The following is a 13,292-nucleotide window of genomic DNA, read 5'->3' as shown; positions in this document are numbered from 1 at the left end:
CTTGCCAGAATTATTGACAACACTGTCTGTGTGACTTCATGTTGGGCATGTCAACGGAAGTGACGCAGCCGATGGCATCACTACTTTGGCTGCTGCAGCGTTTATTGTGATGGCCACAAGGCGACGGCGGCGGTGTTTGGCACGGGTATAGTACAGAAAAGCTTTTCTTCTTCCTTTGTGGTTGAGCTGGTGCTTCGCAGGTCTGGCTTTAACAATTTCCGTACTACGCGCCGGCTGAACCAGTATACGGCCTCCGGTTCTTACCAAATAGTACGTCATACGTAGACAGGGCGCCCAGTCGTGTTTCAGTTTCGGTTTCAAGCAATCAATCAATGTTTTGCACCAAAAAAGGTTTTGCATTATTTTGCTTGTTAAAAATTGTTTTCGAATTTCTGGAGCATTTAAGCTATTGGGCTCGTGACAAGAGTGTCTGAAGGACATAGAAACACCATCACCTTGACATGGTCGAAAAATCACCGAAGTTGAACTTTAAGTTACACAGAAATACCAAGCCTCAGACAAAGATGAAGAGTTTCAAGAAGGAGGACCACATCGTTCCAAGATTCTGGGAAGATATTGGTGTTTTGGTTGCTGCTAGACTATGAGACATTAAAAAAACGGGGTGAGGTGTGATCTCAAAAGCCCATGGACCATTAAAAACGGGGGGGGGGGGGGGGGGTTGGATATGAGACCTCATGTAATCTGGCAGCCCTGTGCTTCATGTTCAGCTAATTGGGACGCGGTTTCGTAGAGCTGTTCCCAGACGCGCACGTACTTTATGACTGTATTGATGCCGTAGCTCCTGTTTATTAAAGTCGTTTTCGCCTTATCGCCGCCTTGTCTACGTTGCCGAGTCCTCACATCGGCGATCGTAACTGAAGTCAGGCTCTTGATGAACGTGTCCTCGTTGAGGCCATCAAGCTTCGTCATGCTCCATGGCTGTTTTGCGATTTGAGCCGATGTGACCCACTGCTGATGCCTGTGCCGCCATGATGAATCTGCGGCCAGCTGGTTAGGTCACGTGGTTTGATCTAGTGCAGCCAAGGCTGTGAAGCGGAAATCAGATCCGGTTTCGTGTGGCAGGAAAATCGGTCACAAAGCGGTTCTTGTGCGCCGGCCGCGTGGTTTGGTTTTCCGGCCGCTTGGGCGGCGAAACAAGCCAACTTCCGGAGAGTTTGGCCAGTTTCGCTCTCTTCGAGGCCAAGTTTGAACACGCATTAGTGGAGGGCTCCGGAAATTTCGACCACCTGGGGTTCTTTAACGTGCACCCAAATCTGAACCCACGAGCCTACAACATTTCCGTCTCTATCGAAAATGCAGCTGCCGCAGCCGGAATTCGGTCCCGCGACCTGTGGGTCAGCAGCCGAGTACCTTAGTCACTAGACCACTGAAAGAAATATACCGTGTGCATCACCAGACACGGAGTTTTTGTGGCTGTGGACTCTTTCAAGTTGCATCATTTTCCTGTTGATGAGGAGCAGTGGCTTCTGTGGCTTGCAAACGAAAGAGGAAAAACTGTGTACATTCCGCGCGTACTCGGGTATTTTCAGAGCACTTCACAGGTGAACAAACCGCAACGACTTCGACACCGATGCTCAACCTCGGCTATGAACAGAAGGTACTCAACCTACAGCTATTCCAACGATGGTGGTACTTCCCTGATAAATAGCCCCGCTTAGAATTTCTCTCTATCGCAGGTCAAAGTACCGAGGCACCACCAAGAGCCACTCAAATTTCGTGATTAATAAAAGAACATAAAAATGGGACTTGCAGGCACGTCAGCATCGTTTGATGTAAAAGCTGTAATTCAAGTGCACACCTGTAAAAACAAGTGAGAGAGTAAGATATCGTCACTACTTCAGAGTTTAGAAACAACTTAGGTTAATAAAAACCATCCGTGCCTCAAAATAAAGACGAATCGGTACACTCCTACGCACGGCGTCGTGCAAGAGTGGTAGCTGATGCGACGGCATGGCGTAAAGCAATCTTGTTAGGAAAGCGGACGACTGTAGCTCAAGAAAGATATTCATTGTGCTTTTGGAAGTTTTGCAGCTCATTGTGGAAAAGAAAGACCTAAACATACTGCGCATTCTTCGAGCATAAAGTCGGTGCTGTGAATATACTGCATCAACAGAGGCGGACTCGTTCGCGGCAATGTATAATTAAACAAGTGGCCCTCAATGACTTGAACCTTGTCAGAACGTCTCATAGACTCATTTTCTAAAGAACCTGCATCACTTCAGTTGAAATTCACCGTGTAAAAACTCCGAAAAAACGATAAAACCGCAGCCGCATGTATACCTTCTATGCAAACAGAGAGCTTCTCGCATGCTAGATGGGTTTGAGGAGGCGCTGTATAGGCTTGTCACTAGTCACGCGTAACCGAGAGAAGAAGAGATAAGAAAGAAGGCAGAAGAAATGGATGACCGTTTTCGTGCTGCTACTCTTCGATTGGCTGCTGCTCGCGCGCTTTGCGCGAGTGTGTGAACGAGTGCCTCTCTGTCTCCTGGATAGTAGCTGTACGTGGTTGATCGTTGGTGGGGCGTAGACAGGGCAAAGCTATAGTGCCTAGAATATACTTACTATAGTGTGCCGACCGCCGAGCATTTCCAATGGGAGACACTGGCACTGCCGATGATGTCTTCCCCCTAAGGCTACCAGATGGCGACACCCTTAGGGACCATGCTATCTGAGTGGCGGGGCGCACCGAGAGCCCGCATTTCATGCGCGTTGCTTGTGCTTTGAAAGCACTTCGCATGTGCGTTAGTAAATGGTTGCGGTGTAGTTGAGGGGCATTTCTTCTGTTGCGCACATAGCGCATGTCTTTGCCGTGCTCCTTTACTGTGCGGGTTGTTCATGCTTGTGTCCCTTCACGAAACTGGGATGTCGTCGCTGAAAAAGAGGCGCGAGGAGAGCACCCGTTTTTTTTTCATACTGTGAGAGGGGATACTGCTTTAATAATGAGGGCATATTATTATTCAGTGGCTCTGCAGACACATGACGCTGAGCCAAGTAGGATAAAAACATAAAGCGAAAGGATCGAAGACTAACTGCGGCGGCTCTCATTGGTGACAAACATTTTAGTGATTGCTAAATTAAGCGCTCCTTCAAAATTACAGTCAATGGTGTCATCAGTGAAATGCCCCGTGAAAAACTCAAACTAATAATTTGTATCCTCTATTTTATATGCTAGAACCTTATCTAGTGAGGGAAGTCTAGCTGTACTATTCGAGGAGCTAGAGGGTGTTAAATGGGATATAATAGGGCTCAGTGAGGTTAGGAGGACAGATGAGGCCTATACGGTGCTACAGAATGGGCACGTCCTTTGCTACAGGGGCTTGGCAGACAGAAGAGAACTGGGAGTGGGGTTCCTCATTCACAGAAACATAGCTGGCAACATAGAGGAATACTATAGCATTAATGAAAGGGTGGTAGGTATCGTAATTAAACTGAATAAAAGATACAAGATGAAGGTAGTACAGGCTTACGCGCCTACATCCAGCCATGATGACGCTTCAGTTGAAAGCTTCTATGAAGACGTGGAATCGGCAATGAGTAAGGTAAAAACACAGTATACTATAGTGATGGGCGACTTTAATGCAAAGGTAGGGAAGAAGCAGGCTGGAGACCAGGCAGTAGGAGATTATGGCATCGGTACTAGAAACGCCAGAGGAGAGCTACTAGTAGAATTCGCAGAACGCAATAATTTACGGATTTTGAATACCTTCTACCGAAAACGAGAAAACCGCAAGTGGACATGGAGGAGCCCTAATGGCGAAAATAAGAACGAAATAGACTTTATAATGAGTGCACACCCTGGAATCGTGCAGGATGTGGAAGTGATTGGCAAGGTACGATGCAGTGACCATAGAATGGTACGGTCTCGAATTCGCCTAGACTTGAAGAAGGAACGACAGAACTTGATACGCAAGAAGCCAATCAATCAGCTAGCACTGAGAGGGAAAGTACAGGAATTCAGAGTGTCACTGCAGAACAGGTACTCAGCTCTCAGTGAGGAAACCAACCTTAGCGTAGATACAATGAATGATAATCTGACGAGTATCATTATGGAGTGTGCAGTGGAAGTTGGAGGCAGGGTAGTTAGACAGGACACTGGCAAGCTTTCACAGGAAACGAAGAACCTAATTAAGAAGCATCAAATCATGAAAGTGTCAAGTACAACAGACAAAATAGAACTGGCAGAGCTTTCGAAGTTGATTAATAGACGTAAAGTATGCGATGTAAGAAGGTATAACATGGAGAGAATTGAACACGCTCTGAAAAACGGAGGAAGTGTCAAAGCATTGAAGAGGAAACTTGGGATAGGCAAAAGTCGGATGTATGCACTAAGGGACAAAGAAGGCAAAATAACTACCAATATGGATAGGATAGTTAAGATAGCGGAGGAGTTTTACAGGGATCTGTACAGTAGCCGAGACAACCACGACCTTAATACTATAAGAACTAGCCGTAACCCAGATTACACCCCACCAGTAATGATAGAAGAAGTCAGAAAAGCTTTGGAGAGCATGCAAAGGGGCAAAGCTGCTGGTGAGGATCAGGTAACATCAGATCTGCTGAAAGATGGAGGACAGATTGTGTTAGAAAAACTAGCCACCCTGTTTACGAGGTGTCTCCTGGCGGGAAGAGCACCAGAGTCTTGGAAGAACGCTAACATCATCTTAATACATAAGAGAGGAGATGACAAGGACTTGAAGAATTACAGGCCGATCAGCTTGCTCTCTGTAGTATACAAGCTATTTACAAAGGTAATTGCTAACAGAGTAAAGAAAACATTAGAATTCAATCAACCAAAGGAACAAGCAGGATTTCGAACAGGCTACTCAACAATTGACCACATTCATACTATCAATCAGGTAATAGAGAAATGCTCAGAGTATAACCAACCACTATACATAGCCTTCATAGATTACGAGAAGGCGTTTGATTCAGTAGAAATATCAGCCGTCATGCAAACACTGCGGAATCAGGGCGTAGATGAAGTATATATAAACATTCTGGAAGAAATCTACAGGGGATCAACTGCTACCATAGTGCTTCATAGAGAAAGCAACAGAATACCAATCAAGAAGGGTGTAAGGCAGGGGGACACAATTTCCCCAATGCTGTTTACCGCGTGCTTACAGGAGGTTTTCAGAAGCCTAGAATGGGAACAGTTAGGGATAAGAGTCAATGGAGAATACCTTAGTAACCTGCGCTTCGCCGATGACATTGCATTGCTGAGTAACTCGGGGGACGAATTGCAACTCATGATTACGGAGTTAGACAAGGAGAGCAGAAATGTGGGTCTTAAAATTAATCTGCAGAAAACGAAAGTAATGTACAACAACCTCGGCAAAGAGCAGCGCTTCGAGATAGGTAATAGTGCACTTGAAGTTGTAAAAGACTATGTCTACTTAGGGCAGGTAATAACCGCAGAGCCGAACCACGAGATTGAAGTAACTAGAAGAATAAGAATGGGGTGGAGCACATTCGGCAAGCACTCTCAAATTATGACAGGTAGATTGCCACTATCCCTCAAGAGGAAGGTATATAACAGCTGTATCTTGCCGGTACTTAGCTACGGAGCAGAAACCTGGAGACTTACAAAGAGGGTTCAGCTTAAATTGAGGACGACGCAGCGAGCAATGGAAAGAAAAATGGTAGGTGTAACCTTAAGAGACAAGAAGAGAGCAGAGTGGATTAGGGAACAAACGGGGGTTAAGGATATCATAGCTGAAATCAAGAAGAAGAAATGGACATGGGCAGGGCATGTAGCGCGTAGACAGGATAACCGCTGGTCATTAAGGGTAACTGACTGGATTCCCAGAGAAGGGAAGCGGGTTAGGGGGAGACAGAAGGTTAGCTGGGCAGATGAGATTAAGAAGTTTGCGGGTATAAATTGGAAGCAGCAAGCACAGGACCGGGTTAACTGGCGGAACATGGGAGAGGCCTTTGTCCTGCAGTGGACGTAGTCAGGCTGATGATGATGATGATGATGATGATGATGATGATGATGATGATGATGATGATGATGATTTTATATGCAACTCTCGATTTCTTTTCATGGCCAAGATGATTTCTCGCTTGAACTGGCATCGCCGACACCGGCATTTCTGCGAAATGAGCTCTTTCATGCTGTTGCGTTAATATTCTTACTTTTCTTGCACCACTCGACAATGTTCGCATTGGTACTGGGTGTTTCAATAAATGTGTCCATAATCTTCAAAATTGAAAAAAAAATGGATATGTGCTGTAGCACTTGGACCAAGTTAGTTATAAAATTAAGCTATTTACGCCTAATAAGTTCAGCTAGAGTCAACTTCATTGGAGAATTGATCTTCATGCGAAGAACTCATTCTACCTTTGAGCAATAGAAAAATTGGCTTAAATAAGTAAATGTTGTGGCATAATTAAATCAACCAAATGCCACGTGTTTCACTGTTGAATTTCGTCGAACTTCATTGAAGTTTACTTTTTTCCTTGGAAACAATGTGTATTTATTTATTGGTAATTTTTTATCAAACACTCAATATCGTGTACCGTATTAATGACAACGAGGTGTACATGCGTTTGTGAAAGTGCAACAAAAAAATGTTGTTTTGATTAGTCATCGCCTCCCAATCAGCGTTTTAAAGCTCTGAGTGGCCCGGGAGAGCCCATCTGCGTCAATCGCATGCGCGCGTTGGCAGAGAAACGGCCGCGGCCGTGGTAGAGACGCCATTGACACCACACTTCTCGGGCTCTGTCTCTGGCTGCTCGGTCATCGGCTCGATATAGCACAGTTCCTGCAGCTATCGCCGTCTGGTGGCTGCCGGTGGAAGGCATCATTCTCCGTGCCACCATGACGGCTGCGGTCGGCAAACTAGTAAGTATACTCTAGGCACAACCAGAGTGGCGGGCGCGTTGAAGATGCTTCCGCTCGGCTTCCTTGGCTCGCGTCTCGTTGGTGTTACCCGCGCATCGTCTGCATTCTCGAACCCGATCACACGCTTGCACGGATGGACGGACATACGGACGGACAGATGCTTCGCCCCACTCATCATCATTCACTCCGTGGATATGCTGTGATTTTGTTAATATTATTCTTGTACTCCATGAAATCAGTAAAATACTGCTGCAGCTGCTTCCCTTACTGTACGAAGTGCTAAGTAACTCCTCCGGAAAAGTGCTACGCTTGTCAGAATGCCTGACTGCTGGCATCGTCTGCTATGGCCACCTAAATGAAAAAAAAAAAAAACACGGTGGTTGAGCGCACCACCTCTATAAAAGCCGAAGACTCATTTCGTGTTCAATTGAAGCATCAAATGGATATGAACGCTAAGGGAACACCTTTGCTACAAGAAATGCGCATGACTACGCTACTTCATTAATTGTAGGTTTGTATCTAAAGGCGGGCCGCGGTTGACATGACAAGCATGCGCAAATTACATTTGGTTTTAGCACACAACGCTACGAAGCATAGCGCAAGTGAATTCCCCAGTTTGTGGGAAGCAAGACAGCATTCTTACAGCCGCAAGCAGCCGCAACCTTTCTGTTATGATTGTGGGCAAACGTGAGAATCCCGCACGTGCGTCCCTTATTCTGAGTTGTAACTTTTCTCTGTGGCACGCCCCTAATATTTATTGCACAAAATTCCTTCGGTGGTCACATGTTGCACATTCTATCGCCATCTAGCCACACATGGGTGAAAATTATGAATGATTGGTTCAGTTCTAGAGCTTCTACAAAGGGGTAAATTGTGATTTAAAAATGAGATCAGCCAGCCATGTAATTTTACGCCCTTGAGCATGCTGCGAGGTCATGTGCACCAGAATCTAAACAGCAGTGTCATGTTTCAGTAAAATCGCCTATGGCCAGGGCTTTTTTTTTTCATTTTCATTCAGAAGCTGTGTCATATTTTATGGCAGGTCTTCGAAGACGAACCAGTTTTCGAAGCTGACTACGTTTTCGCCTGTAGGTCCAAAAAACATTAGGAGCAAGTGACAGTGGATATGGGCCCATTGAATACAGTTGTAATCTATATGTTGCGAACGAAATTCTCGGAAGAAGCAGAATCAGGAGAAAGTTAGTATATGGTCCCCAAGCCCAGGAAAACGGCCCGTTTTACAGCCTCCGAGCTCGGGATGCGCTGTGATGGTTGTAACCTGACACTGAGGGGCAGCTGCTGGTGAAGAGAAAGCAGAGCACGGGACTACGCTTGACCACCGGAGGAGAGGGAGAGCAGAGGAGATGATGTGGTGGCGGAGTCAGTGGCAAATCGCCCTCCATGTCGAGAACTCATTTATTCATTGTACGTCTGTGTCGCCATTTTTTGTTCATAACTAGTTATTCATTGCCGGAACAACACGTCGGTATTTATTTCAACGAACGCGAACGATGCTACAAAAGAGGAAGCCTGTGAACTGAAGTCGCGTAAGGCAGGCACGTTGGCAGAATTTATTATTATTTTTTAGAAGGGGCACTATCTTGAGTAGAACTGGGGGGGCTAAGCAGGCAGGTGTGGGCGACCGTTATTTTGTGCGCTCTAAGCCGTTTGCGATTTCCTTCGGGAGATGAGAAGAATAAAATGCTAAGTTCATCTTCAAAAAAATATTCAAATCAAGCATATTCATTAAAAACTTAAAATTTTGAAATGATGAACGTTTCCTTTTAAATAGCAAGACACCGTTCGTTTCATAGCCGATCCCCCATGATGGGTTATGCCAGGATAAAAAGGGACAAACAAACAAGCACTCCTGGCTATGCCACTGGCGGATGGAAACCTGAGCGGTCGGGTATACACATGGGGACGGACGCCCGGGAAGGACGATGGTGGGGGCGCAGACTGCGGTAGAATTTACCGTGGCGAGAAAAATAAGCAATAGCAAAGACTAGAGCAACACATTTATTCATTTATTTCATACATCTAGCTGGTATTACAATGAATAGTCAGGATTAGATTGTAAAAAAATTGTTGAACAATTGCTGAACATTCATTCAAAACAAATCTGTCAAGTCTAACTAATAACAGTGTTCAACAATCTTGACACTATGCGAAAACAGGGGAGGCAATGAAACTCGCAAAAAAAAACCCACACATGATCATGCACATGAGAAATATTGGCAAGAAAATACAACACAGAAATTGCAAAAACATCGCGAAAAGATATTGACAGTTTAAAGCAAAAAAAAATTACACAGAAAAAATGACAATAAAGTGCTAAAGAGCGCAGCGTCGCATAGTGGTCTGCTAGACAACGAAAAGAACAGTGTTGATATCGATTTTTTTTTCAATATCGCACGTCATCTGAAAGCGGCAGGTGAAACATCTCGCGTCGTAAATTAGCGAGAGTGTTCACGAGTGACGACAAAGTTGGGCTCTACAGTACATTGTTTGGCAGGTCGTTCCTTTCATGGATTGCACGGGGGAAAAACTATTGGTTGAATATGTTGGTTTGGTGCGAATATTCGATTAACTTGAACGAATGAGATGAACGAGTATATAGGGTGCGGGTTACGCGGTTTAATATACAATCTCCCATCTATTTTGACTTGTTCACAATAAATTATATATATCATCTTGAGTCTTTCTTGATAGCGCCGTACTTCTAGAGTTCCGTGGTTCGCATCCTGTAAAAGAGCACTAGCGGATGTGTGACGACGGTAGGAATTAAAAATAACTGCCTATCGCTGTATGTTTTGATTTTGCTTATGTTTGATTGGTTGGAAAGGCCCCAGACAGCGTATTCTAGGAGTGGTCCTATGTATGTCTTGTAGTCCAGTAATTTTATATTACTCGTAGACATAGCAAAGGTTCTTTCCAGGTATCCAAGTTTCTTCATGGCCTTTTTTTAATGTGAGCTACATGGTTATTCCACCTAAGGTCTGACGGGATTGCTAAATTGAGGTACTTATTTTGCTTAACAGACGATAAGTTCTGACCATTAATGCTATACACGAAAGGTAACGACTTCCATTTGCGTGTTATGGTCATCGGTACTGTTTTTTTTTATTAATGCTCATTTGCCATTCTCAGCACCAAGTAGCTGAAACTGATCAAGATGAATTTGCGATAGCTTGATGTGCATTACTGTGGATTTCATGGTATAGTACACAGTCATCTGCAAAAAGCCGTGTTATAACTGCCATTTTTAGCTAGTTCCACATATACTAAATTTCGTATCACATGACGTGAATAGACGACAAAGGTAAATGACGCGTCCAATCATGTATAGCATAACTTGCGTTGGCCTCGTAACGTTGTGCTGATTTGAAAATGACATATCAAGCTTCCTCATTTGTGCTTCGCATATCAGCTATTCTTACTGAATGTGGGATCTGCCAATTTTTTTTCTTCTTGTGTGTATTTCAAGGTTATCACTGAAAAAGACAGACAAGAAGCTCCCGATATTCAAAAAGAAAGTAGAAAATGTGATTAATTCCAAAACCGTCTGAAAAACGTAGTAAAAGCAGGCAAGCTATGGCAGCTACATGAGACAAAGATGAAATTGTGAAAATGGAATAAAAAGACGCCATTGAAAAGGTATGGAGAAGTAAAGCGGAAGCTTTCCGCTGCTAAGTCTCTTTTATATAGCCTTGTCACACGGGCACTTTCAGTTGCGATCAGAGTCGACCTGGGTAGGATTTCTTGATCACGATAACAATCATCGCTGATACAAGGTCCCAATTACCTTGATCTAATTTAACTGATCGAGTAAAATTGCGATCTGGGAGCCAGGTCACGTTGCGCAGATCGACACTGATCGGCCCTGATTAATATTGTCCGTATGACAACGCCCAAGAAGCACTTTTCCATAAATAAATGGCTACTAACATTGTTAGTCAAAATGACTACGCAGAGAATTCGCTTGGACTTCGATCAGTTTGACCTCGAGACGAGTGCCCAGTGCAACGCGGACAAGGTGATCATCCAAGAGAACGGGGTGCGTATGCATTCCTTACTTTGCTGCATCCAAGCACACATCTTTTGTCCGTGGCCCTAAATTCTGCTCGCTGAAATTAGCAATGAATAATTATTGCAAACACCTACTTTGAAAAAGCTTACTGATTCTAGACGAATGCTTTGAACGTCCTCTTTATAATGGGCCAGTGACATGTGTACCAAGCTAAACAAAAAAAAAGGAAATCTTCATTCTTTCTTTTTTTTTTTCAAGTGGCCTAATACCTTGTCTACTTCGACTAACTATATCTTGCTATAAAGAAAAAGAACATGAATCCACAGCCCACTTTATTGCCGTCTACAACAGAATGTAATTACTTTTCACACTATTTATTTTTGTCATTTTGATATATTTTACTGTCACGATTACTGTAACCATTTCTTACTTATTTTCATTGCGGATGTGTTCAGCGTTTCGTAGTTCTTAGCATCTAAGTATTCGTGTAGGCTCCACATTCAATAAGAGCATGCTCCATCATTTCTTTATCTTTGTCACAGACGTGAATTTCGCTGAGACAACACGATCTTTCTTCATACAGTAATGCACTTTTCCTTGAATTAGCATAGAATACCTGTCTCCTTTTTTCCCTACTTCGATGGTTCCTGGGAGCCGGCTTTCGTCGCTGCCCTTCAGATAAAAACGTACCTCACTTCCACTCGAGAAAGACGCGGCTACAAGAAATAATACAAATTTCCAGGTCTGGATGAGTATTGCAGCCAGGGCGTTTGCGTGGCCAGAATGTGTGCTATAGAACACAGATCCAGCCACGAGATTTCCTGGTTCTGCTGTAAAAATAAATAAATTGCATAGCAGAACCGTAGAGTCACGCCAGGCATCTAAACATGTGAATTGAGCAACAAGCGAGTTCCTACTCGTTATAAAGCACTCAAAAACCATCATCGGCAGCAGAACCATAAAAAAAGTCAACGAATGAGTATGTTCACGTGTTGCCCTAAGGATGCGTCAGGACTCCCAAAATAAATGATTGTAGCGTAGCGGGCACTCAACACAGACTTTCCTAAATATACAATAGAGAGAACTCTGTGTCTATGGGAGCTGCAACGCATGGCGCTTCAGCTAGTACACGGATTTCTCTAATCTTCGTACTTCTGGTTCCATGTGTGTTCGTGTGGCTTGAAGCTGTTCTGTCATGAAACCAAAATCAATGAATGTTCATCAGTTGCATTTCACCACCTTAATCTTTTAGGCTTACCATTTCAAACCGGGTCACAAAGTTCAAAAAAGTTCGTTCTTTCCTTCAAAACAAAACCGAAACACCGCAATAAACGAAGCCACAAGTGCGATCCGCCGCCCGCAAGTACGAAGACTAAGCAAATCCGTGTATTATGGTTCCCTGTAGATAAATTCAGGAAACTCTATGGCACTCGGCAAGTGTGCTTGCAATACAAGGGTATTTTTAATTGCATAGTCGAGTATGGACCGGAAATAACATAAGCAGATGCGCAGGTAAAGCTTTCTGTAACGTTTAGCGGTTTTGTTCGGGTGGGTTTTGCAGATTCACAGAGAAGCCTGCTTTGCAGCCGTTTCGCAGCGGAGCAAACATTCAGGCTAAACCCAGGTTGCCACGGCGTGGAGGGTTTTTGCGGACGTCTTACACCAAGCTTTAAAGGGGTCCTGATACACTTTGCTGAGTAGAATGAATTTACTAAAGGCACTTATTGCCTCGCGAATTCACCGGCTCGTTAATCAGAGTTGAAGATTTGTGGCATGCTGCAATTGCAGTCTCTCTGCTCTCGTCCTGACGAAAGCGCAGTGGGGGAAGAAAATGCCTCATGCCCTTTTCATGACTTTCAGCACTTTTTCTGTGTGTGTGTGTTTTTCTCCTTGAATTCGCGGCTTTTCGGGGCAGTTGCGTGGACAGCTTGCGGGGACTCCAGTAGCGAGCCAGGCCTGGAGCGTAGTGATTTTGAGCCTGTAGCGTCGCTTTTCGAGAGAAGAAAAAGTGGTGTTTCATTGACGTTGAGGATTCATTTTGAATTCCAGGCCGCATGCTGCGCTATAATATTTGGCTCAAGTGTTCTCGGGAGCCTCGACTACCGATGGGCAGCGTTATCTGCTCTTTCTTGACGTTTAAGGGCTTCCCTCTTACGGCGAATTTCACTGAGGGGACAGGAGTAGTTGCGTCGTGCAGTGGAATAGCATTGAGCGCAGGGCCACTCGAGCTTCTACTGAAATATGGCGCACTTCCAGAGGGTGACAAGTCGGGAGACCATGCGTTCGAAACGTTCCCAGCCGGAATGCTGCCCTGCATGCAGTCAACGTATATCTTCGTAGTCTTTGTTCCATACAAATGTTGTGTAGTGGTGCCACGCTGGTTGAAGCAAAATG

General features: G+C 44.5%; 1 protein-coding gene across 3 annotated transcripts in view; it reads left to right on the top strand.

Annotated features, from left to right (window-relative positions):
- LOC119180620 (chymotrypsinogen A-like) overlaps positions 1-13,292 on the top strand; it is a 174,184-nt gene that overhangs the window by 82,126 nt on the left and 78,766 nt on the right. For all 3 annotated transcript variants that reach the window (XM_075874857.1, XM_075874856.1, XM_075874855.1), the window contains exon 3: positions 10,842-10,925. In XM_075874857.1, coding sequence (XP_075730972.1) covers positions 10,842-10,925 — 84 coding nt within the window. The remainder of the gene's footprint in view (positions 1-10,841; positions 10,926-13,292) is intronic.

This window comes from Rhipicephalus microplus, chromosome 10, assembly GCF_043290135.1.
Source record: "Rhipicephalus microplus isolate Deutch F79 chromosome 10, USDA_Rmic, whole genome shotgun sequence".
Lineage (NCBI taxonomy): Eukaryota > Metazoa > Arthropoda > Arachnida > Ixodida > Ixodidae > Rhipicephalus > Rhipicephalus microplus.
The sequence above is the reverse complement of the archived record's forward strand: the minus strand, read 5'-3'. Positions and strand labels throughout refer to the sequence as shown.